The sequence below is a fragment of the Centropristis striata genome, chromosome 20, assembly GCF_030273125.1.
Source record: "Centropristis striata isolate RG_2023a ecotype Rhode Island chromosome 20, C.striata_1.0, whole genome shotgun sequence".
In the NCBI taxonomy this organism is placed as follows: Eukaryota; Metazoa; Chordata; class Actinopteri; order Perciformes; family Serranidae; genus Centropristis; species Centropristis striata.
In genome coordinates this window covers 21,906,262-21,929,841 of record NC_081536.1, presented here as the reverse complement: position 1 = coordinate 21,929,841, position 23,580 = coordinate 21,906,262, and the positions used below count along the sequence as shown (strand labels likewise).

Sequence of the window (23,580 nt, the reverse complement as noted above, 5' to 3'; positions counted from 1 at the left end):
CATTCTACGGTCAGCAAAAAAGAATTCGAAAGAAGTGGAAAAAAAGATTCTCTCTGTATCTTATCCCTGTTAAAATCAGCGTTTATCTACCCAATCACCATCCCAGTCATGCCTTTGTGCAGTGACTTATTCTTTATTGCAAAGCCTCAAAGCCTAATTTGGAAAACAACGATTATATCGTCCATGTAAGCACCGGATTATAATTTCATAGCCCAGGAACATCAAACGAGCTCTAATAGACCCCAAATGTGTTGAATTTGCTGACTTGTATATTCTTTTCTGTTATTTTATTCCTTCTACGTTTTGTTTAAAACAAACCCTGTGTCATGAATTAATGTCTACTCCTTTTTTATAATTCTAAACTCGGCTCCAAATCCTGCTCGCAGAGTCAGCGATGCTTGTAGTATCCCAATTGAAACCAGTTGTTCCCCAGTGTGTTTCTCTCTTCTCCCTCCTCTCTTCCTCCATCTGGGTTTCTATCACTCATTTCGTCACGTAGCCCTAAAAGCGTGATGCAAACACCACATTGCCCCTTGATATCTGCTTCATTTGATTTGACAGAGCAAAGATAGGCTCACGCAGGAGGCAGAGTAGGTTTGAGTAGGTGTGTGCGTGCGTGTTTTGTTTGTTGGGTGTTTGCTTGTGAAAGCTAGCTGCATGTGATAAGACATTAGATTCCATTTCCTTCTATTTTGAAGTCTCTTTTCTCTCCTGTCCTCAGCACTAATGTTGCTTTTCAGAGGCACTGAGAGATAAGAGGTAACATCTGGTTAAGTTTCAACAATATGTTGAAGCTTTGCTAGGGGAATAGTAGGATTTGAGTGTGTGTGTGTGTGTGTGTGTGTGTGTGTGTGTGTGTGTGTGTGTGTGTGTGTGTGTTTGTTTGTTTTATGCAGTTTCTATCTACGTATATCTATGCCTGTAAATGTGTGTATGTGAGAAAATGTATCATGTCAGTTTCTGAAAGTACTGTCTGCTTACCTGTGTCTGGACACTTTTTGTTGTGTGTGTGTGTGTGTGTGTGTGTGTGTGTGTGTGTGTGTGCGTGTGCGTGTGTGTGCGTGTGAGAGAGAGAGCATTTTTTCCTCTGCAGCTGACACCCCTGATGATCCTACGACTGTCCTTTACTCTCTCTCTCTCTCTCTCACACACACACACACACACACACACACACCTTACTATATATAAACTCAGGTCTCCCGGGTCTCTTTTGCCTCGTCAGCTGTTTGTCTTCATCTGTTATTTTTCTTGAAGTTGTAGAGAAAGGAATGAAACTTCCACTAATACCTCAACTTTTTTACGTGTCTATATAAAGGTTTAAGTCGGCTTCAGTTCGGTCGGTGATGCAGTATTTTCGTTTCTTTTTTTTTTTTGTGAGGAGAAAAGGTTGTGGGAAAAGTTGAGCTTATTTGGTTATGTCTCTGTCTTGGCTCTGCCTCCCAAAATGAAATTTAAATCTACATTAGTGGGATTGGTCATCCATTTTTTGTTTCATTTTTGGACAAAACAGAAGATTTATACTTATGGAGCAATAGTTTGAGTTATTTACCTCTGTCTCCCCCCCACTCTGGTTCGCTCTGCTTGGATGACATCACTCTCTGGCGCCCGCTGCGGCCTATCTTAAGTTGTAGCTGTTTTGTATTTTCATCTGCTAGTGGTTTGAGCCAAATGGAGGCAGCCGTGGATTGCATGCCTCAGAAAGCTGGGAACTAATACAACATGTTCGCTCGCTCTTCGTCTGGGCCGTTCTCTTCATCGAGCCCCCATAATCCTCATTCCATAAGATTGTTGCGGGGGCTCACACACACACTGCGTGACTGGCAAATGATACATTTTGTTTTGAGTATGACACACATGACTTTGCGCATGTGTGTGTCGACTTCCATCCACATAATGTACATTTTTTGACAGAAGTTTTAAAAAGAAGATAATTAAATACGCCCACATAAAATCAACACAACTACTGATATATATATACAATATAGAAACTGATCTCTCTGTCCTCTCTCTTAACAAAACAGACGTCCTGGAACAGGGATCATGATGACACAGCGTCCACACGCTCTGGAGGAACGCCGGGGCCGTCTAGCGGCGGACACACATCACACAGCGGCGACAACAGCAGCGAACAGGGTAAGAGACTTTCCCTGTCTGCATCTTTGTCTTCTGGCGGAGGAGAATGGCTGGACAGTGATACAGTAAATGGTAGAAACTTTATTAAGAGTTCAGATGAGGTTTATTTAGGATGTATGAAGAAGGTTTAAGTTTTTGCAACAGTTTCAGCTTATATTAACTCTCAGAGAGGTCAGAGGTCACAGTGAGCTATATGATCACTTCTTGGACTGGTAGGAATTCAGTGTTTTGCTCAGGGACACATTGGCAGAGCAGACATAGTGTGGTGGATGGCTCCTACCCAAGTCTAGAGAGAGGATTCTGTCTTCCTGGCACCACTGAGCATTTGTTTGTTTCATGCTACAATTCTTTAGCATGCAGTCTTCTTATGGGATTGTGTGTATGTGCTCCTGCTTATATTATATCCCAGACTATACAGTTTATGTCGTATTTACTGTTTGACTACTTAGTTTGTGAACTCCCTCTGCAAAGTAGGTGGGTCTTTCTGCTCTTTTCTCCGCTGTCATGTAATCCCCTATTTATAAAACAGGGAAGGCGATTTTCATGTTTTAGTATTGTTTGACGGTTTGACTGTTTAAGGAAAATGTAAAATTTGCATAGATTAATTCATTATGATTTTTTTTCATTGTATAGCCTCAAATTTAAAGGGTTCAACACATGTCTACACTCTTAGATCAGATAATTCCACTGAGGCCAGATGTGAATGCATTCTAAGAATATGTGTGTGTGTGTGTGTGTGTGTGTGTGTGTGTGTGTGTGTGTGTGTGTGTGTGTGTGTGTGTGTGAGTGTGAGAGAGAGAGAGAGAGAGAAAGAGGCAGCAGTGGGAGGATGGGTTGGCGGTGGTGGGGCGGCGTTGCAAACAAACTGTAGGCAAAAAAGCAACTTCATATATTATTGAGGCGATGTCAAGGCGAGCAGTCTGCAGGGTTGCCAGTGCCAGGAGGCAGAGCCTGGGTGGGAGCAGAGAGCGCCGCCATGCCTTCCACTCCAATGAGCAGCCATTTATATAGTCAACACACACTCTCTGTCTCTCTTTGTCTCTCTGTCTGTCTCATCCTCTCTTTTTTTGTCTTTCACACACATTCTCTCTCTCTCTGTCTCTCACATGCTGTTGGTCTTTCTTTCTCCCACGTCATTAATGCCCGACAGAGGAGCTGAGGGATAGAGAGGTGAGACATGAGTGGAGATAAAAATAAAAAGATGGACGGAAGATGGATAACAGATTGATAAAAAGAGTGAAATTACAGTGAAAAAGGAAGACAAAGCAATATTTGTGTGTGTGTGTGTGTGTGTGTGTGTGTGTGTGTGTGTGCACGCCTTTACCTCTGATGACTAATGGTCGGGGCAGGCAGGCAAGATCTGATTGGTCGCTCTAATGAGCGTGCTCTGTGCCGAGTTTGGGCTCCTGCTTCTGTGACCTTTGCCCTCTATTGACCAAACTGACACTTCATTTTTCACATCTTTCCAATTATAGGCCCACTCCTTATGTCGGCCTGCCTCCTCTCACTCTGTCTCTCTCTCCCTCTCTCTCTCTCTCTCTCTCTCATCAACTCTCTCTCTGCCTCCTCGTACCCCCTCTCCCATCCCCTCTATTGTAGGTTATTGTTTGTTGTTGAAGTTCATTAGAGGGTAAAATATGGGGTTGTGTGTGTGTATACATGTGCATGTTCTGCATGTGTGTTTGTGTGTTGGTGTGTGTCATTGCAATGAATGAGGTGCTTTGATTTGTCCAAGTGCTTCAGGAGGGTTGGGACCTATTCATGTATGGAAACATATTTGCTAAATTAAGAAAATGTAAGAAAGTTGAAAAAATGACCTAAAATCAGATTTTAAGCCATATTTGATATTTTTATTACAATAAGCATCCAGCATCAAATAAAAACAGAGATTGGGTAGAATTATAACATCTCATTATTGACATAATATTATTTTTTGGTTTTTATTGTTTCTCTTCACAGTTGCACAACTATTTTTCAACAATTATTATGTAATATTTCCACTTACACAATGTGGGATAAAATAAATTGTAAGTGGAAAAATGTTCAGGTGTTTACATACTTCCAAGTAGTGTGTTTTTCTTAATTTAGGCTTAAAACAGCCTCTTCTTGAAGCTTGCAGGGACCTTGATTTCTGCATGTGATTGTTTTGTTTCTGTTCAGACCCCCCCACATACACACAAACGCACACACAGTGTAGAGCATCAGGACACAGTGACAAGAGTAAATACCGGAGGACATCCTGGACTGGTTTCAGGTTTATATGGGTTAAGAGCTATCACTGCCACGTCATATTGGCTCTGGCAAATTGTGTGTCAGTCACTTGGTAATCCCAGTAAGCTGGTTATTTATCTGTTTGGCACTTTGCTCGCTCTCTCCCCAACAGTTTCACCATCGCTGTCTCTCCTCCCTCTTTTTCGCACTTTCATCTTAGCATCCTCCCTCTCTTCTCCAGTTTTCCCTTGTCTCCCACCTACTCTTGCGTCTCCCTCTTTCATTTTTCTCTCAGTCGGGTTCTCTCTCCTTGTGAACCCCCATGCTTTTCTCTCTCTCTCCTCCCCCTTTTTTCTTCCATGCCTCCCACTCGCTCTAAAACACTACCTTTGTTTATCCTTTTCTTTCCCTTTCTCTCACCTCTCTTTGTTCCTCAGGCTCTCTCCTTTTTCCCCATCTTTCTCTCTTCCACTTTCACATCTCTGTTTTTGCTCTTTGTTTTCATCTTGTCATATTTTTCTCTCATCTTTCCTCTTCGTGATGTTTCTTTCTTGCTCTGTTTTGCTCTTCCTTTCTTGATCCCTTGTTCCTTTCTTTTTGCATTTTCTCTTCTCATCACCTTTCTTTCTCAGTTTCACTTCCTTCCTTGCTTCTCTTCTCTATCTTTACTCCTCTCCTTCTTTCCCTTTTTCCTCCTCATTTCTTCATGTTCCATTCTTGTATTTCCCCCCACCTCTGTCTCTCTTCCACCTTTTACAGATTGCTTTCTCACTGACCTTTCCCTCTCTGTTTCTCTCTTCCACTTTCTTTTTTTTCTTCCCCTCTGCCCTTAGAGCTGCACAGCTAATGGCCATCTTTCCCTCCTTTACTCATTCTCACTTTCTTCCTCTCTATCCTTCAATACGTCCCCTTTACTCCTTCTCGTCAGTAGAAACCACGCTTTTACTCTCCTTCCACATCTCATCCTTCACTCAGTCTGTCTCTAACTCCTCCCTGTTTGTCTCTCTTTCTTTTGCCGCCTTCTTCCTTCCATCCTCCCCCTCCAGCAGAGCGAAACAGCTCAGAGGAAGGATGCTGGATGGTCGGGGGCCTTTAACTAGTGAACTCCAGTCTCCTCTCTCAGCCTTTTTTCTGAGGCTATCCCTGAGACAAACACATGCTTCGCTCTGCCCTCTTCTCTGAACGGTTCACTGGCCACTAGTATAAAAATCCCCATTTCTTCCCAGAAACATAGCATTCACACTTTCAAATCCAAGAGCTGCAGGAGCTGAGAGGAGGTCTCCACATTATGTAAGACCAGAGGTCTCCACACGCATGTTGTTGAACTTCATTGTAGGGCAAGATGCTTTAAAAATGAGATATTTAAAGATGACTCTTTGAGCTTTTATTCACCAGTAGGTGTTTTGCAGTGATTTGTTAGTGTCTTTTTATTTTTGCATGTGGTGACAATGCTCACATGCTGAGTTCCTAGTTATGGGTGTTTATGCTTTGACCGCAATGCCAGCGGTGTTTTTTAGCGCTGAATTCCACTGGCAGTCAGAAGAAAATGGAGGGAGGATCACATTTGCTTCACACATGTCATTAAAATCAGTCCTGGGTGTCTCCTCTCTCCCTAAAAGAGCAGACAAAGAAGAAAGCCTCTTATTTTTCTCCTCCCTTTCTCTGGGAGGTCTTTGTAAACATCCAGCAAGCTTCGACAGGGAGAGTCGGAGAGGGCCCTGTAGTTAATTAGTCCCACTCTATTAGCCCAGCTGTTTGCTAGCTAGTTCCTACCAACAGGGCCCTTTGTTTAATACCCAGAAGCCCACTGGAGAAGCCCTATTGTAGCTGTTGCTGCCTTGGATCATGCGTCTCTGTGAAGAGTAATGCTCGAAGGGCAGAGGAAAAGCCAACAGATCATATATGCCCGCGTTGGAGGGGGGGTCCCTCACGGACATGAGCGGGCCCTCTCTTTTTCTCCCAGTATAAAGTACTCCTCTTTGCCTGTGTGAATTTGTAAGGACACCCCTTGGCTTCTCCGAGGGGCTGGCATGCGAGGGAAACAGAATAACATTCAGGCAGTGAATTGGGCAGCTGCAGCGGTGTGGATGCGAGTCGAGCAGAGGAGCGGAGCAGAGGGTTTGCTCTGTTTTTGAAAGCTACAGGGTTTCCCTCTCCACTTGTCAGAAACATCCAGGGAGTCAGGCGATGACTGGCGATATTAGATATGTATCACCAATTACCCAGACCGTTTGTAAAGTGTGCCGCGCCAAGGCAAATAGCTCCCTGTAAGGCAATGTGTTAGTGTCTGCATACATTTCTAGTGTCTGAGTAGTGGCCTGAGATTTCTGCTTGTTGGTCTGATATCTAGCTCTGAGAGGTTTTTTTTCTTTAGCTGCTTGAGTTGTAGGAATGCTCCATATGGGATTTTTGCTGATATTTGCTATTTGACTGACTGAAAGGAAGTCTAAGTACAATACGTGCAGCTTTATGGATAATTTAGTAGTTAATTTCTGCCGCATGGAAGACAACAAAAAAAAGTATATATAAAGAAGAATATATTGTACAGTATTACTTAAATGAAAAGACCTGCTGTGCTCTAAAGGCTGAACAGCTGCTGGTTCGAAACCCAGCTGGGGGATGTGACACTTTGTCTGCTGCTTGGCCATAAAAACATTTGGATAGTCAGTCTTCCTGTTTTGATATGCATTTCAATATCATATCCTCCAGTAATACAGCTACACCCCATTCATTCTGAATCACTGCATATAACTTCTATTGGCTGTGAATCCCCATCGATCAGGCTGAATTATTCCTGATGTCGTCATCTGTTCATCCATCCATCCATCCATCCATCCATCCATCCATCCATCCATCCATCCATCCATCCATCCATCCATCCTCCGACCTCTGCACCCTCCAACAAGGTCAGGCCACAGAGGAGCTGTTACTTTCTGTCTCCTCATTGGCCAGTCTTCAGAGCCGGGCTGAGCAAACAGGGACATTGACAGGGGTGCCAGGCAATCAGTAGCCAGATCCAGCTCATCCAATCACTCAGCTTCACGTGGCCCCCTCAAAGTCACCGATTAATTGGTCCGATTGTCCAGTAGACTGGAAGAGAGAACTGTGTGTGTCTGTGTATGTGTGTGTGTGTTGCCCTCCTTGGATAGCTTTTCTCTCCCAGTAGGCTTTAGCTGCTCTTGAAAATGTTCTGTTAGTAGAAATATGAGTGTGTACGGTTGCATTGGCACTCATACAATGACATCTTTGACAGTATAAATTTGACAGCTTGCAGTTTTAACATTCTTACATACGTAAATGCAGCAGTGCTGGGTGAAATATCAGCTAGTTGTGAACACATTAAAACCCTTTTTGGCCAAACATTAAAAATGCATAAATCTACAAGTGGAAATATAGAAGATAAAAGACACAGGACTTAGTTTGTGTGTGCTTGTTGTCTAGACATTATAGAGAAAGATCCTCGGTCCGGTAATTGTCTTTCTGGTGTCCAGCTTTCCTGGTAATCTGTTTAAATGTGAGGCTCTGTGGGTAGATAAAAGGTATGTGGTTCCCTTGATTAGTCTGCCGTCTGTGTTACTGGAGGTGTGTGTGTAAGTACAGTAGCTGGCAGACAAAAACAAGAATCTCTCTTTGATTTTCTCTGAGTGAACAGGGTGAAAAAAAGAGAAAGAGGAAGAAGACAAAAGTGAAATAAAAAGACAGAAAGAAAGCATAATGAGAGAAGAGAAGATAAGGGGGAAGGAAGAGAATCTCAGAGTGAATGCTGTGAAAACATTTTGATGCTGACTGGAGCAGTGCATCTATGTGTGTGAGAATCCTATAGTGAGTGAGGAAAAGAGAGAGAGACAGAGCAGTTATCCCTGATGAGTGTGTTAAGTGCTGCTGAGTGTTGTTTGGGAGTCTATTGAGGCGTATGTAGAACTGCTAGCAAACAGAAATATCTCCGCTGCCAGTTCAGAGGTGAGAGAGTTGTGGCCGGGCCACCTGAAGCTCACTGTATGTCAGGTTAATGTAAAAGTGTGTAAACATGTTTAAAGAAGCTGTTTAATACCTACCGGGTCATATGAGCATAACTTTCAGTTCCCATGCTGTTTATGAAAATCAATATTTGAAAGGCATAAAGGATAACTGCGTCTCAAACCAACCTGAGAAAAAAAATCCCTCGACAACTCAGCGCTGCCGGTAGAAATGTTTATGCAGCCTCGACTAGATTTACTGCATCTCAAACATTACTATCTGTGGTTACCTGGGAAAAAAAGATGTTTGTTCTTTCAATGTCCAATCACGACCTACATCTCTGAGATTCACTGAGATCTTTACGATCTCGCTCTATCACGATTGCCAGCGCATCAAACCCACATGAAGTGGCTCGCCTCGCAGAAAATGATAGCCCTCAATGACTTTTTATTGCCTCGTAGGCAATAAGCAAACTTGCTGTGGCCTGAGTTTGCCCCTCTCGAAAAAGAGGAAATTGTATCAGGTTCCCACAGCGAGGGGCCAGTTTGCTTTTAGGATTAGGGCTGGTGTCACCCGCCTGCTGGGGTCGTGTGGAAGAAAGAATCAGAAATACAAGTAAACAAAGTGACTTCCTCCACCCTCTCTAACCACCTCCCCTCCGCTGCCTCCTTTCACACATGAAACCAGCTTCTGCTTTGTCAATCAGGTCCACTAACTTCTGTTTTATTGGCTTTAGCGAACGTCTCATCTATGGCAGATAATGGTTATAAAACTGTGTGATAAGGTGTGTCAGAAGCTATTTGAGTGTTTGACTTTGGGATTTATGTGTCGTTTATACCTTAGCATGTGTACACATCATCATGCGGGCATCACATTTCTACATATTGTCTTTATTTTCTCTCATAGCCTCCGTCTCCTTCTCTTTCCTCACTGTGCCCTTGTTTTTGACTTTCTATAATAACATTCAGAGGTGAATAAAATGTTTCCCCCCGTCTCTCTGTTACATTAAATCTCCCCTGCATTCACTCAGCCCGTCTCTCTCCATCTGTTGGTTACATGTGGGCATGTTTGCATGACCAAAGAAATGCAAAGTCTAGCCCAGACCATTACAATATGCCTTGTGTGCACAATTTACATGAAATACATATTCATTCATGACATGCGTGCACACAAAATAGCTTCTCTCTCCTTCTTCCCTGTCTCTCTTATGCCTTCTCTCAGTCCTTGTGGTTGCTCAGGATGTGTTCTGTTCAGAAAGAACAGAATGCTGGTATCATTCATGTCTGTTATTCCTGACAATGTTGCCTGTGTTGTATTTCATCCTTCTTATTTTACCTCTAAATGCACCTGGATCACACTGTGTAGTTCGCAGCTGCTCCAAGAAAGAGTACAACAGCCAGTCATTTAAAAAAAGAAAAGAAAAAGAAAAGAGGTTCTACTTCATTTGCTTCGGTGAGGGAGTGCAAGCGGGAGGGAAATGTATCTTTAGCTCACATGTTATAATTGTGGCACGCTAATGATGTAGACACATTCTCGCTGTCTGTTTACAGGAAGCGCTCTTCTTTAATTTGCGACTGGCGTGAATGCCAAATGCCTATATCTAATTACTGGTGTTTGCTAAAAGATACTATTTACACATACTTTTTGGCTTGTAGAGGTCTCTTGTGTTTTGGGGTGGGGAGATTGTGACAAGAAAAGTTAAATGTGTAAACGTGGTAAAGGCCTTTTTTTTTTTTTCCTTTCTATAATTTTATCTGCAGCTTTTGTTCCGTCTGTGCAGGAAGTGGAAATTAGAATAAGAGAAGATCTTTTCCACATATGATTTGTACATTTAAAGATGAAAGATTCTTTCATTCAGTGCTTCTAAATTCAAGATCATGTTTGAAAAGTGTCAACTGAGGACTCCATTCAGGTTTATTTCTGTATGAAGCACCATAATTTGCATCATTCTCGTGTAATCATGTCCTAAAAGAAGATGCCACTTTTGTCAAATTACTGGATATCTCCTCTTGGAAGGGAATTCTTCAGCTTTGATTTGCAAATGTAAACAAGTTAAAATGTGGCAATGCACAGAGAAAAGAAAGTTAAAGCATTCACTTGTGAAATTTTTGGCGTGTTTGTGTGGAGGGTCTTGGGTCCTTGCCGTGGGAAACGTCATAGAGCTGAATGGTGACAAATTCTGAATTTGTCACCATTCTGCTCCTTATTTTGTCTGTTTCCAATTCAGCTCCAAATTGCCTGGAATCAAACAGCGACACACACACTCACACAAGCTCTCACAGACAGAAAATGCCCTGGTTCTTAATCGTGGCCAGTGCAGGTTCATAGGGAATCACAGCGACTCATCACTGACGTGTCACAACACATTACATCTGGCCGATAAAACAACCTTAAACTCCCTCTCCTCTTTCTGTCTTTCCATTTCTCTCACAGCTGACTGTGCCTCCCTCCCTCCTCCTCCTCCTGCCTTGAAAGGGAGCTGAGCTCAGGGCCCAGGAGGCCTCTGATCAGATAGATGTTAACTTTTCAGGGAAAACCCTGATAGCAGACTGGAGAAGTCAGACGATCACCTCTGACAGAGGATGACAGGAGTCAGGGACCAGATTAGCTTTCCTGCTGTTTATATAGGAAGTAACTGAGAGTTTTGATTTGAAATGGATGTGAAAGAGATGCACTGTAGTGTGGGTATTCACTTGTATGGAGGCAGAACAAGAGAAAAGAGAGAAATGGAGGAGGGAGGGGGAGAGTAAAGAGACAGGGTATTAGCACTTTGTTCAGTAGAGAAGCATTGTTTGGCCCCTTGGCACACACAAGAACACACAAATAAGCAACTCACACACACACACACACACATGCACAGAGCACTAACGTTTATTTAAGCTTTTGATAAAGAGATTAGCCCCATCATCCTACGCTCTTAAGCTAGCCGAGGGGGTCCGTGTTCAGGAAATCCTGGCTTTCCTGACACATGGGCTTATAAGGGAACCTGGCTCAAGCTACACTTATATGATATCAATACAATTCCTTATGGTCAGATTAACATGGTTTGGGCATAAAAATGGAGGGCAGTTTGGTTCGATATTTCAGTAAAGAGGAAAGGTGGACAGAAAGTTAGTATAAGAGAGAGAGAGAGAGAGAGAGTGAGAGAAAGATGGAAACAGAACAAGGAGGCGGAGAAGTTGTGCCAGCTGGGCTGTTTTTTTCTTTATTATTAGCCCTATCAGAGTGGTTGGAGTCCAGCTTAAAGCTACAAACAGCGAAGTGCTAATTTTAGCCTCCAAAGAGGATAAGGATAAATAGCTTGCTGCCAGTTTGCCATATGGTCCCCTGCCGATTATATTGTGTCAGGAATATTTCCACCCCACCCCCACCCCGACACACAAACATATACACATATACACCCTCACATATCTGTTGTTTCAGCATTTATGACACTGAAGGGTGACTGTATCTCAATATGTAGATATGATTAAGGTGGTAAAAGGCAGAATTTTAGAAATATTACGCTACAAATTTCATTAAAAACATATTTAATACTGTGAAAGTGTTACTATGCCACATAATTAGTTTTATTTTGTACAGTTAATCTGTTTGTAATGATAGAACGCAAACATTTTTAACCAGGAAGTAGTTGTGGTGGGGAAAAGGCGGCCTCAAACAGTTTTTCCTTATCCACTATAGCTTCCAGCTGCTAGGTAACATTTGGCCTCTTCTGTAATCTCCTGCAACTTGGTTTATATTCTCACTTGTAAATGTGAGCCCCGTAAAAGAATAAAAATGAGACTCTCTCTCCATCAACACACATGCATATGTTCACATGTAAATGCAACACACACTCACACAGCCACTCTCCATTATTCTCTCACTCTCTCACTCTCTCTCCCTCAAATTGAAATAATTCAATTTATGGACACAGTTCCAGACCTCCCTGGCTAAGACCATTATGCATGGAGCCCCCCCTCTTTTCTAACAAAAGAACGGGAGAATTTACCAGCCGGCTCTCCAAACGACACCCACACAAAGCCAATTTCATGCCAGGAAAACACCAGCAGTTGCGCCATTTTTGGTCAAAACCAGCATCCCCATGGAATTTTTTTTCAAATATGGGTCGGTGCTACTTTAATTTTTTGTTAGGGCTTATTTTATCAACCCAATATGACACATACAACTCCCTTTGCTTCTAATACTCAAACCTGGTCTCTACATAGGTGTTCACACATTTAAAAGTGAAGGTAAATATTGAAATGTTATCTTTCAAGCTTGGTGATAATTAGCTAAAGATGTAAAGATTTCAAATTGAAGATTTTAGGTCACTGTTTTGACACCAACTAACCTAGAATGCAGGAGGTTGGAGGTAAAGGGTGTTTAATATGTGTCAACCAGGCCAAAGCTTGACCCAGGGGTAACCCAGACCAAACATGCGGCCCCCTGAGGCCCCTTCCCCTCGGTCCGTTTGACATGGATACCTGCTATAGGGATTTGACTCAGAGATAAAGACCTCAGCAAGCTTTTCTAAGAGTTTAGAGAGAGAAGGAAAGAGAGGGCTAGATAACAAATACCTGTAGGTAAACACAAGAGCAGCAGGGTGGGCCGGAGGGCAGCATCAGCGTTTACTTTGTGTGTTTGCAGAGCAACACAAGGCATCCCACTTGCCATACGCACACTCATGAACACACACGTTTGGATGTAACCCAATCGTCCATTCTTGCTCCGAGCCAGTGAAACTCAAAGAGATGAGCAGGGACTGGGGGCTGAGATCCTCACTGGTGATAACCTTTGGAGTAAAGGCCTGAGTGGCGGTGTTAGAAACACACACACACACACACACACACACACACACATACAGCATATATATTGTACACACTAGCTCCCATGGGCAGTCCCAGGTCTTTGTTCCACTGAGATTCTCTTTAGACAGAGAGGTCATACTTTTACAGGAAGTCACCCCCAGAGAGGGCTGCCTCTTTCAGGAAGTGACTTGGTGGGACTGCGGGCTAGAGCGCCAGCGGCCACGGGGGGCATATCACTCCTGTCCACATGGACCGATGCTCCACAGGAAATAGGCCCGCTGTAAACCCACTCACTTCCTCTTCCTCTGCCCCTGTCTCGCAAGCCTTATCGGGGCTGCGTATGGGGAGGCTGATAGGACTACAAATCCCCCACATCCCCACAACACCACATCCTGTGCCTATCAAGGACGCATTGACAGGGAGGAGGAAGTGGAGACGCATTAGTTTGGATGGAGAATTTATATGGTAAGCTTAGTAACAGAGGAGTTGTGGTGATATGAGAAGTGTGGATCCAGGCTTGTTCCTAACCCTGTTTATACTCATTAAAAACCAGCTAAGACCCTAAAATGTAAATGCAACAACCAGCAGTAGTAAATAGAGTAGGTTGTTGCTCTGATAATGACTTATCTTGTTTTCCTAAGCACCCCTTCACTAACCTGAGCGTGTGGGTGCAGACCATATTATACTCCTTCATAGCACTAAAACCGTCTGTTATTCCAAAAAACCCACTGGAAGCTAATGTGCTATTATTAGCGTGTGCCACCGCAGGGTTAGCGTGCCTGTATTATCTAACTACATACTGCAGTTTGGCTGGTGCTGATAGGTTAGCATGAGTGGGAAAATCCTTGTGTATTAAAAGCGTTTATCAGAGTCTGTGTCATTCAGATAGACACCACGTGGAAGAATGCAGGCGAGAGCTGTACACGCTCGCTCTGCTGAATAAACTTGAGTTTACTTAATGAAACTATACACCCCAAACACAAAGGCATGATTACAGACAGAGCAGACTGATTGTTGGTACTGAAATGATACATTTCCACTTAATTTTAGTTAATTAAACTGATGGCTTTAACAACATTGGTTAAAGTTAAACAAGTTAGTGCTGCAGGATGTAATTTCACTAAATTTAGCTCATCGTAAAAGATGCTCAGATCATTTGAAAGGATGTATTTTGGATAAATTCATGTTGGGCTCCTGGATGTTAAAGTGTCTTTGCAGAGAGAAAGATTACAGTTTGAGTTTAATGAAAAGGATATTTTCATTGTTTATTAAAGGGCTTCCATAAGTAAATCTAGTTTTATCGTGGTAAAAATATATATTTTTAGTTGATGTTGGTTGTTAGAATGTGTTGTTACTCCACAACAAAGTTTTAATTTTAAATAGGATGTTTTTCCTTTAGTTTAGCTGAAGGTTCCCACTCTTTGTTTCATGTCTACATTGAAGGACTTTTGAACGCCCTTCAGCACATCAGCTGACTTTTGGAAAAGGACCGCCGTGCCATTGTGCTGTTAAGTGCTCTTAGCTTTTGTTATAGTCCTTGTCCTCTCTGCCATCCCTTCCCCCCTTCCCCTCCTCTTCCATAGTCCATTTGACTCTCCCTCTCTGTGCAGTCGTTGTGAGTTTGACTGAAGGTTGGTGAGTCGAAAGTGTCAAAAGCCATCTGAGAGGCAGTGAAACAATTGAGAGAGTGAGAGTTGAGAATGAGAAAGCAGCAAAAGAGGCACGATTGCAGGAATCTTACCATTTTTGTGTGTGTGTCTGAGGACTTCCCTTCTCTGAGGCGAAGAATCTGTGGGCCCCCCTCACAAGTGCTCTCGTTTGAACTGAGCCTGTCCTTCTATCTTCAGGTTAGAAAAAAAGAAAACGGCAACACAAAGGCAAGAGGGGAAAAATCAATAGTTACACAGCAAAAGTGCTCAACATGAAAGGGTGAATTCTTCGCCTTACACTTTCATTTTAGCTTGTACCGTCTGTCTCTTTCTCCCTCATTCTCTCTCTCTCGACTGATCTGGAAGTGGGAATAAAGGCAGCCGCTGTGTGTGTGTGTGTTTCTGTGCGTAGAGGCAGTTTAATGTCGTGTCGGTGCCCCACGCTTGAGGCAGTTTCCAGCGTGTCAGGCAGCCTGTGGTGATGACCCTTTACGGGAAAATGGCACAGAGAGAGCAGTCACATTTACACTGACATTTTTGCCATCACCTATGGCTATGTCAACAGGCCTGACCCCCCTCCTCTCTCTCACAGCCAACAGAGAATAGGCCTCAGCCATAACACACAGAGGAACAGGAACATTTTCAAAGAGAAAATAACCATTAGCATAGGTCTCATATTGAATATTCTATAAAAGGTTAATCATTTGGCATATAAAATGTCATAAAACATTGACAAATAAACTGCACAATTTACCACAACCTAATGAGGTGTCTTCAAATTGATTGCTGCTTGTCCATGAAATATATTCACTTTACAGTCATATGAAACTGAGAAAATCAGCACATTTGAGTGGCTTGATACAAAAAATTATGTCTTTTTTTAAACTGACTAATTATTTTACAGATTCCAGGAACTAAAATCTGCAAACCGAAATACACACGGAAAAGCATGCACAATTGTCCACTTATATTCAATATGAATACCAACAACAATGTCCTCAGCCTACTCCAGCAAAAGCCACATAAATCGCATAGACCTCAAGCTTTGCAAAGGCTTTTAATTATCTCATAAATAGGATAACTGCCCTGTGTTTTTTCTTCTTTTGTTGTTAGTTAAACACATTCCTTGTGTCTGCCTTCCTGATCTCCTCCGCGTCAGATCCCCACAAATGAAATAATTGCTCCAAACTTGGCTTGGATTCTCACAACAAGAAGTCTCTAGTGTGCTTTAATTACAAATAACCCTTGTAAATGACTCACCAGTTACTGCCATTATTGAATCTGTCAGCGCTGATCCACAAAACTGTCATCATTCAAAGTAACCGGCTTTGTTATTGCAAAGCACTCGTTATTTACTGTAATTACTTCAATGGAATTGTCTTTGATTACAGGAAGCAATTACTTAGCTCTCCCCTGATTATTTACCTGGCAAGTCCCTTTTTCTCCTTTTGTAATAATGACAACTTTCTCTGTCTACTTAATCTGTTTAAATTGTATGTATGTTCTACAAAGATGTGTCTATGCTTAAGAGTGGTATGATCCAAATGCACTGGCTGAAGTTTTGAGCAAAGATCTGAAAATAGTGGAGTGTCTCTTTGGCAAATGCAGGAAGGGAAGTCTAGACTAGCCATATTGTTTTGTCGACAGCGCATGTCATTATCCGCAGAGTAGTCGAGGGGATTTCTCTCTGTCTCTCCTCCTCTGCGAGAATAAAAGGGAGGCGAAACAGCATTGGTCACAGAGAGTGTTTTGTATTGAAGAAAGTGTGTGTGTGTGTTGGTTTAGAATACTTTGGTCGTCATTATTGGAAAGTTGCCTTGTGGAAGATCCTCAGAAATGGGTGCATGTGAGTGTGTTCAAGTGTGCGTCTGTTTTTGGTGCCGTAAAGGGAAAGACGCTTTTGAAAATGTGCCCCTACTTGGGAATTGTGTTGCAAGGAATTCCTGCATGTTCAGAATATTTGTAGGTGGGAGGGGCCTCCAGAGCCATGCAAAGGGAACCCCCCACTGCCTGCAACCCCCCTGTACTCCCCCTCCCCAAGTCTTGAGCTTATGAATGGCCTGAATACAATAAACGGCACTTTTTTCTTCCCTCCCTCCCTCTTGCGAGCCCTTCTTTACCTCTCTGAGGATTTCTGGGAATGTAATGTATGTGTGTGTGAGAGACTGTGTGTGTGTTTGTGTGCGAGTGCCACAGAGAGAAAGAGTGGGAAGGAAAGCACTTTAGTGAATGTACATCAGCATTTGTGCGTGTGCACTTTATGTATCATGTTTGTAGTGTGTGTATGCATGGATTTCTCGCCTGCCAATATGAGATGTGTGTATCCCATGTGGAACAGGGTAGCAGGTCCCTGAGGCCTGGGCCTTGCCTGGGCAGCTAACCCAGGGTCATGTGAGCTTTCTGGGGTGTGAAACTCTAGGAGTGGCCCATGAGAGATCAGCTCTGGGTCACTCACAGTGAAAGACATGCACTCTCTTTTGCAACAAATAGCCTATAGAATAAATGCACTGTCATGAGCTCGACAGATCTGTCTCCATTCCTTCCTCCTGTGAGTTCATCCATGGCCTATAAAAGCTTGCAAAAACATCTCACAGTATCCTTCAAAAACGTTAAGCCATCTGTGAATGATTCCTCACACAGGATCCCACTCATGACATCTGGCACAAAGCTAATATTCATAACCCTTATTCCTCAAGCCAGCAGTGCCTCTATGAAGAGAAAATTATTAGAAAGCTAAATGTCATTATTCTCTCGCGCTGCGCTAGAAGCGACGTGTCTGACAAGATCGCTGTTCGCAGATGACTGACTGGTGAATCCTCGGCTGTTAATTTGCCAGGCAGCAGAAAAATGGCTGACACCTCGGAATGGCACGTGTGCCCGCGCAGAAGGGGGCAGGTAGTACCAATCTCTGTCTTACGCTGAGAGATGGTTCATAATCAGATCATAACAGATTAGCCTAGATACTGCTTGATAATGTCAGGGTATGCCTTGAGACAGAGAGATGTAGAGAAGTGATAAAGACACAGGAGAGGCAGACGAAGAGACAGAAGTCATCATTAGTACTCACTAGTTGAAATGGTAGACGGAAAACATTAAAACTGAGGATATTGAGCAATATTAATCCAGTTTACCTCAATTTTAAGACATATTTAACCTGTGAAGTGTAAGTCACAGCCATGGGTTTGATTTACAAAGAAAATAAACTTCAAACTAACAGCGAAGAAAGATAACAATAGCTCATCTTACATCCCCAATACTGTGCAAATATCCTCCATCCCATGCCCACACTCCAGCAGACAGAGAGAAAGAGGAAAAGAGTAATGAAGTAGGAAGGAGAGGAAGGCAGGAATGAAACATGAAGTGGCAGGAAGGCTTAAATAAAAGCCATCGAAGCTGAATGAGCATGGAAGTCTGTTTAGCTAATGCTAACGAAGCTAGTGAAAATGCATGAAGAAAGCTAACCTAGTTTTTACGTCATTATCTGTTTGCTCACAGTGTGTTTGTGCGAGTGTGTATTTGTGTATACAGCGTGTGAGGGGACTGATAAAATATTCCTTCCCTTGGTTGGCCCCGGGGCATTTCAACTGCCCCTGGCTCCTTCCAGTCACTGGCCTGCTCCCTAATTGCCACACACACACACACACACACACACACACACACACACACACACACGACATTCAGAGCTTCTGTGGCTGGAAACACACATGCATAAAGAAACATAGAGATAGACACACACATACAGACGGATGCACATCCATGCATGCATGCATTCTTTGCACACCAACATGCGCCCCCACCGTGCTGCATTGATTCACCCCCCTCCCCCTCGCAGCCCCTCCTCTAACTAGTTGCAAAGATGTTGTCATGGCTGATCAGTGGGCCAGGCCCAGAGTTGTGCCTGTGGCTTTTCCTTGTGGGGAGACTGGAGCTTGCTAGCCTAGCTGCCCCATGCTGTATGTATGCAGCCCAGGGTAACAGCCTGCTGATGCTCTTAATGAGCCTGGCAGCCTGTGTATGGAGAGTGATGGGCTGGTTCATTGGCTGACTGGCTTACTAGCTGCCTGGCTAGCTTTCTGACTGACTGGCTAACCGGCTGACTGACAGGGTTACTTTATGACTGGCTGACTGACTTGGCGGCTTTTTGACCGACTAGCTGACTGGTTGACTGGGTGAACTGCATAGTGGACAGCTGACTGAGTGATTGTGATGTCATGGCCGCATTTACACTAAAGCCGATATATCTGAAATCGCAGCTTACATGTGAGAAGTTATCTGCCAATTCAAGCATGCTAGCGATCTGCATTAAATCATCAAAACAGTACAAATTAAATAAATATGGAGGTGGATTGTTTTGGACAGATGGTTGCACTTTGGGCTATTTTGTGCACTAAAAAAATGAAATAAAGTTGTCCTTGAGAAGACAGAATTAGCATGGTCATAGATTTTGCAGTTTGAGCTGGAGATGAGTTGGAAATACGGTTTTTTTTGTCCACCTGGCTCGGGAGATAAAACTTCCTGGTTAGCTCACTCTCATTGGCTATTGATGAGCATAAAATAATGCAATATAATGTAAGCTCTCATTCAAAAAATAAAAGCTTCACCACTAATTTCTCTACAAGTTAAAATGGTCTCAAATCTATTTTGGAAGAGCTTCTCTGAAACGTCCTGTTTCGCTTCAAAGGTCAAAATAGAGAAAAAAATCATCTGCATTACAGTGGACATAGCCTGACTGATTGTCTTGCGTCTGATTTTTTTCAATTGATTAACTCCAGCGTGCCACACTGCATCTCCTCCCTTTCCTATCCATTATTTTCTCCTCCTTCATTGCCTCCATCAGTGGCTTGATTTTGTTTCATTCTCTGTTTTCCGCTCTCACTGAATATTCCACATCCGTTCCTCCACTCCCTCTCTCTTCTTACCCTTCTTTAACATCTCTCATTTGCTTTCTTTTCCTATCTTACCCTCTGTTTCTCTCTCTTTCTCACAACACCATTGACATTTCCCCAACATGGCTGCCAGACACAGCTTCAACACCTTTTCTGCTTCACCCTTCCTCACTCCCACAGTCGTTCTCTGTTCCTCCACTCCCACCTCCCACCCTCCCGTCGCTTGCTGGAGTTAAAGTATAGCAGAAATTAGCCCCAGACCTTGCAGAGGTGATTGGTATCAAATTGCAGTGAAAATGGAAATGCCAATAAAATTGACGGCCCTTCTCCAGCCCTCCTCCTTCCCTCTCCCCTCCTAGGTAAAAGTGTCTGTAGGTCAGACTTACTTAGAAGTATTGGGAAGGGAATACTGGGAAGTGTTAGGGTTTCCCTCTCTGGCTTATGCATTTCTACAATGCTTAAACTTTGCCTAAAATCTGTAAAATGGGGGCTAATTAAATTTCTGTTCCCTCATCCTTCATTTTGTTGTTTTGAGTATTTTGTACACAAGTAGTGTTTTTGTGTTCTATAAGCATATAGAAATATAAAACAGATATGATATGGGTAGAAGTGTGATGCAACCTATGTCTGTAACATTATGCATCATTTTGGTGTGTGTTTAATTATTGATTAGGTTATTTCATATTCTGTATAGGATCATGATTAATGGACTTAAAGACTGTAGCAGCTGCTTGCATGCCATATGATTCACCATATATCAATATTAATGATGTAGAGCTGTAAAATATGGCTGATATAGTGCAGTATGATATGGGGCAGTGGTGGCCTAAAAGTTGGAAGTTTATCAGTTTGATTACCAGACTGGAAAGAGCATTATACTCACTGATACAACCCAGTCAAATATAGTTAAAAACAGAAACATGTACAATAGTATAAAATAATTTACTACATGACACATATTTGTGACAGTTTTCTCTGAGTATCCACAATTTTCTGACTTAATCTGTTCTTTCTCTGTCCCCTTTGTGTCTTCTCTCTCTCCCTTGTTTCCCCTTCTCTCCATGCTTCTCACGATTTCTCACCTTCCTGAGCCTGCCTGCTCGCCCACTCTCTCATACTGGCTCGCTCACATGCATACTTACTCACGCACTCACTCGCTCACTCACTCATACACTCACTTACTCACTCTGAGCTGGTACTCCGGCCGTTTGCTTCTGTTTTCCCAACTCACATGGGACGAGCCCCTAGGTTTGTTATTGTAGGCTTTGCTGAACATGAGCCGGTCTTTACAACGGATTGAAAGCATTTGCTTCCAATGAAAATCTGGTCTTAGATTACAGGGTCTCGGCTCGCTCACCCCTCTTTTCCACCAGGCAGAGAGATGCAGAGAGGAAAAGAGAAGGAGAGAGACAGAGGGGTGGGTGTATTTTAGCCCTGAAACAGTAGGCAGAAAAAACTCACTTGTTAAGCTCAGGCTGCATTTGTCCCAGGCTAATGATGTAACTGAAGCTGTGTGTTTTTAGACACAGAGAGGTCTAGGAGTTGAGTGTAAGGAGTACATTTTCTTGAGTGTTACTGGGGGATTGAATTTGTGTCTTACTGAAACGGTTAGTCGATTAATCAATGAACGGTTGTTTATTAAGATAAAGGTTCAAAGACTCAACAGATCCTCCTCTCAGATGTAATTTGTTGATTTGTTTCTGTTATATCCTTGTAAACAGAACATCTTGGATGTTTGTGGAAGTCATAAGGCTCTGGGAAATTGCAAACATATTTTTAAAAACATTCTGACATTTTAAAGGCTGATTGATTAATAATCAGCAGATTATCCAGTGACTTACAGTAAACTGGCACTGTCTTGCTCATACTGCCCGAATCCAACTTTTGACCTTTTGGTGGTATTAGCCCAGCCCTACCGCCAGCTTTACATGCATGTGTGCATTATTTATGTGCAGTGGGTGGCGTTTGTATCAGTATCTACAAAAAAATCAAGCTCTTGTTTTATCCCTCCCCCCACCCTCTGTAGCGTCACCTCCTCTTGCACAGGAGGTTCATTAAAAAGCCTTCAATATGTGTGCATATGTATCTCCTTCTGCCAGAACAGTCGGTGAGAGAGAGTGAGAGCTAGCCAAGAGTGTTGTTTCGTATGGATCGTTGAGAGCCTCTCTCTCCTAATGGTGTATATAATTCAGGTGCCCTCCAGGCATGCTTTCAGGAATTCTTTTGCCCGAGGTAATGGGGAGCAAAGGCCTGGGTTTTAGGCCCTTGATTATTCCATTGATGTGGCAGGCTGGAAAAAAGTCATCTCCAACCGGATTAGCGCCAACATCCCCATTAATTATCGATGAATCGGGGGCTTAGGGTTTAGCTAGGTGCTGGGTGTCGCCCTCTGCAAGTTAGCGGAGCGCGGGCCCGCTCAAATGCAGTTATCTACTCCCGTTGCAGTGAATAGACCTAGAAGCTTTAGAAGTGCTTTGTGTGTAATCAATAAATAACTGGATCCAATTCTGTGCACTGCTTCTGCGTGTTTTTTTTTCTTCTTTCCTTCCCCTCACTTCCAGGCGAGAGAGGCGGCACGGGACAAAAGTCAGTTATCAGCTGGTGAGATTTCTAGCAGTGAGGGTGCCACTTGTTTACCTCGCCTCATGTTTCTTTTATGATTATCGTCTTCATTGAGGGTGGCTCGCATTTTTGAATATTGATAATAACAATTAGGCTTTTCACTGCCACAGATGGGAAGAGCCTCTTTCTCTCCACTGGAGCTGTATAGAAAGCGTACAGTAATTGGGTAGTTTTGAATATGTGCTGTGTGTGTGTGTGTGTGTGTGTGTGTGTGTGTGTGTGTGTATGACTTCATGTTGTTTAGGCTGAATGCAGAGAAAAGGTCCATGGAGCTCCTTCCTTTCACTTTTCCTCTCTGTGCTCAAATACTCTAAGCTGTCTCAGTGTTCCCCTTAGGTGAGGTTAACTGGCCTTAATAGAGCCTTATCGAAGCCCTACAGGTTGCTGTAAGCAGCCATGGAGCCATTGTTATGAAAAGCAGCTAGCTTTGTTAGCGCTGTTTGTGCCTCTGACTTTCCCTTTTTCCACCTATTTTCCTTTTATTTTCTGCCTTCCCCCTCCTCGCAACCTCCCCTTTTGTAGTGCCGTGTTACTCTTTCCACCTCAGGTAAAATGGCAGAATGCGCCGGGGCGACGCTTCAATAACTATTTTCCCCTCAGGATAATAAAGACTAAATCTCTCTGTCATTTTCAATTCTGCGCAGGCTTGGATGGGAGAGTGGGGAAATGCGACCTTACAAGTCCTTTGTGCTCCCCTTCTCCCTCTCTTTTCTCGCAGAAAGATGCGAGCGCTCGCTGTGTTTTCAAGTGGCGAGGGGGGAGAAAAAATGAAAGGCAGGGTTATTTATAAATGTATTAAAAATGAATGCATTTATGAGGTGCTGTTTTCCAGCCATTCTCTGCTTGCCATTGTTGTGTCTCTATACCCCTCCGTCTGTGCATACAAAGCCCTCCAGAATTCCTTCGAAATCGTATTTATTCCCTTTGAACGCAGAGGCGCATCGAATGCAGGAAGTAAACAAACTGTGAGTCTGATCTCCGCTGTCTCTTCCTGTTTCTTGTCATGTGACAGGCGATGGCCTGGACAACAGCGTGGCTTCACCGAGCACCGGGGACGACGATGACCCGGATAAAGAGAAGAAACGCAACAAGAAGAGAGGGATCTTCCCTAAGGTGGCCACCAACATTATGAGAGCATGGCTCTTTCAGCACCTAACAGTGAGTTGAATGAAACACCATTTGTTCTCAGTTCCTCTCAGTTTCATATCACGTGTGCCCACTGAACTTCACTTCGGAGCCACAGGCTTTCGTACTCTTATACACACACACAGACACACAGACAATTCCTATCTTTTTAGCTTTGCTCCCGTCTTATTTGACACAAATACACGC

General features: G+C 43.2%; 1 protein-coding gene across 1 annotated transcript in view; it reads left to right on the top strand.

Annotated features, from left to right (window-relative positions):
- The window catches only part of meis1b (Meis homeobox 1 b), an 81,852-nt gene that overhangs the window by 13,291 nt on the left and 44,981 nt on the right, over positions 1-23,580 (top strand). Inside the window, exons 7-8 of the mRNA XM_059358971.1 lie at positions 2,022-2,133; positions 23,261-23,406. Coding sequence (XP_059214954.1) covers positions 2,022-2,133; positions 23,261-23,406 — 258 coding nt within the window. The remainder of the gene's footprint in view (positions 1-2,021; positions 2,134-23,260; positions 23,407-23,580) is intronic.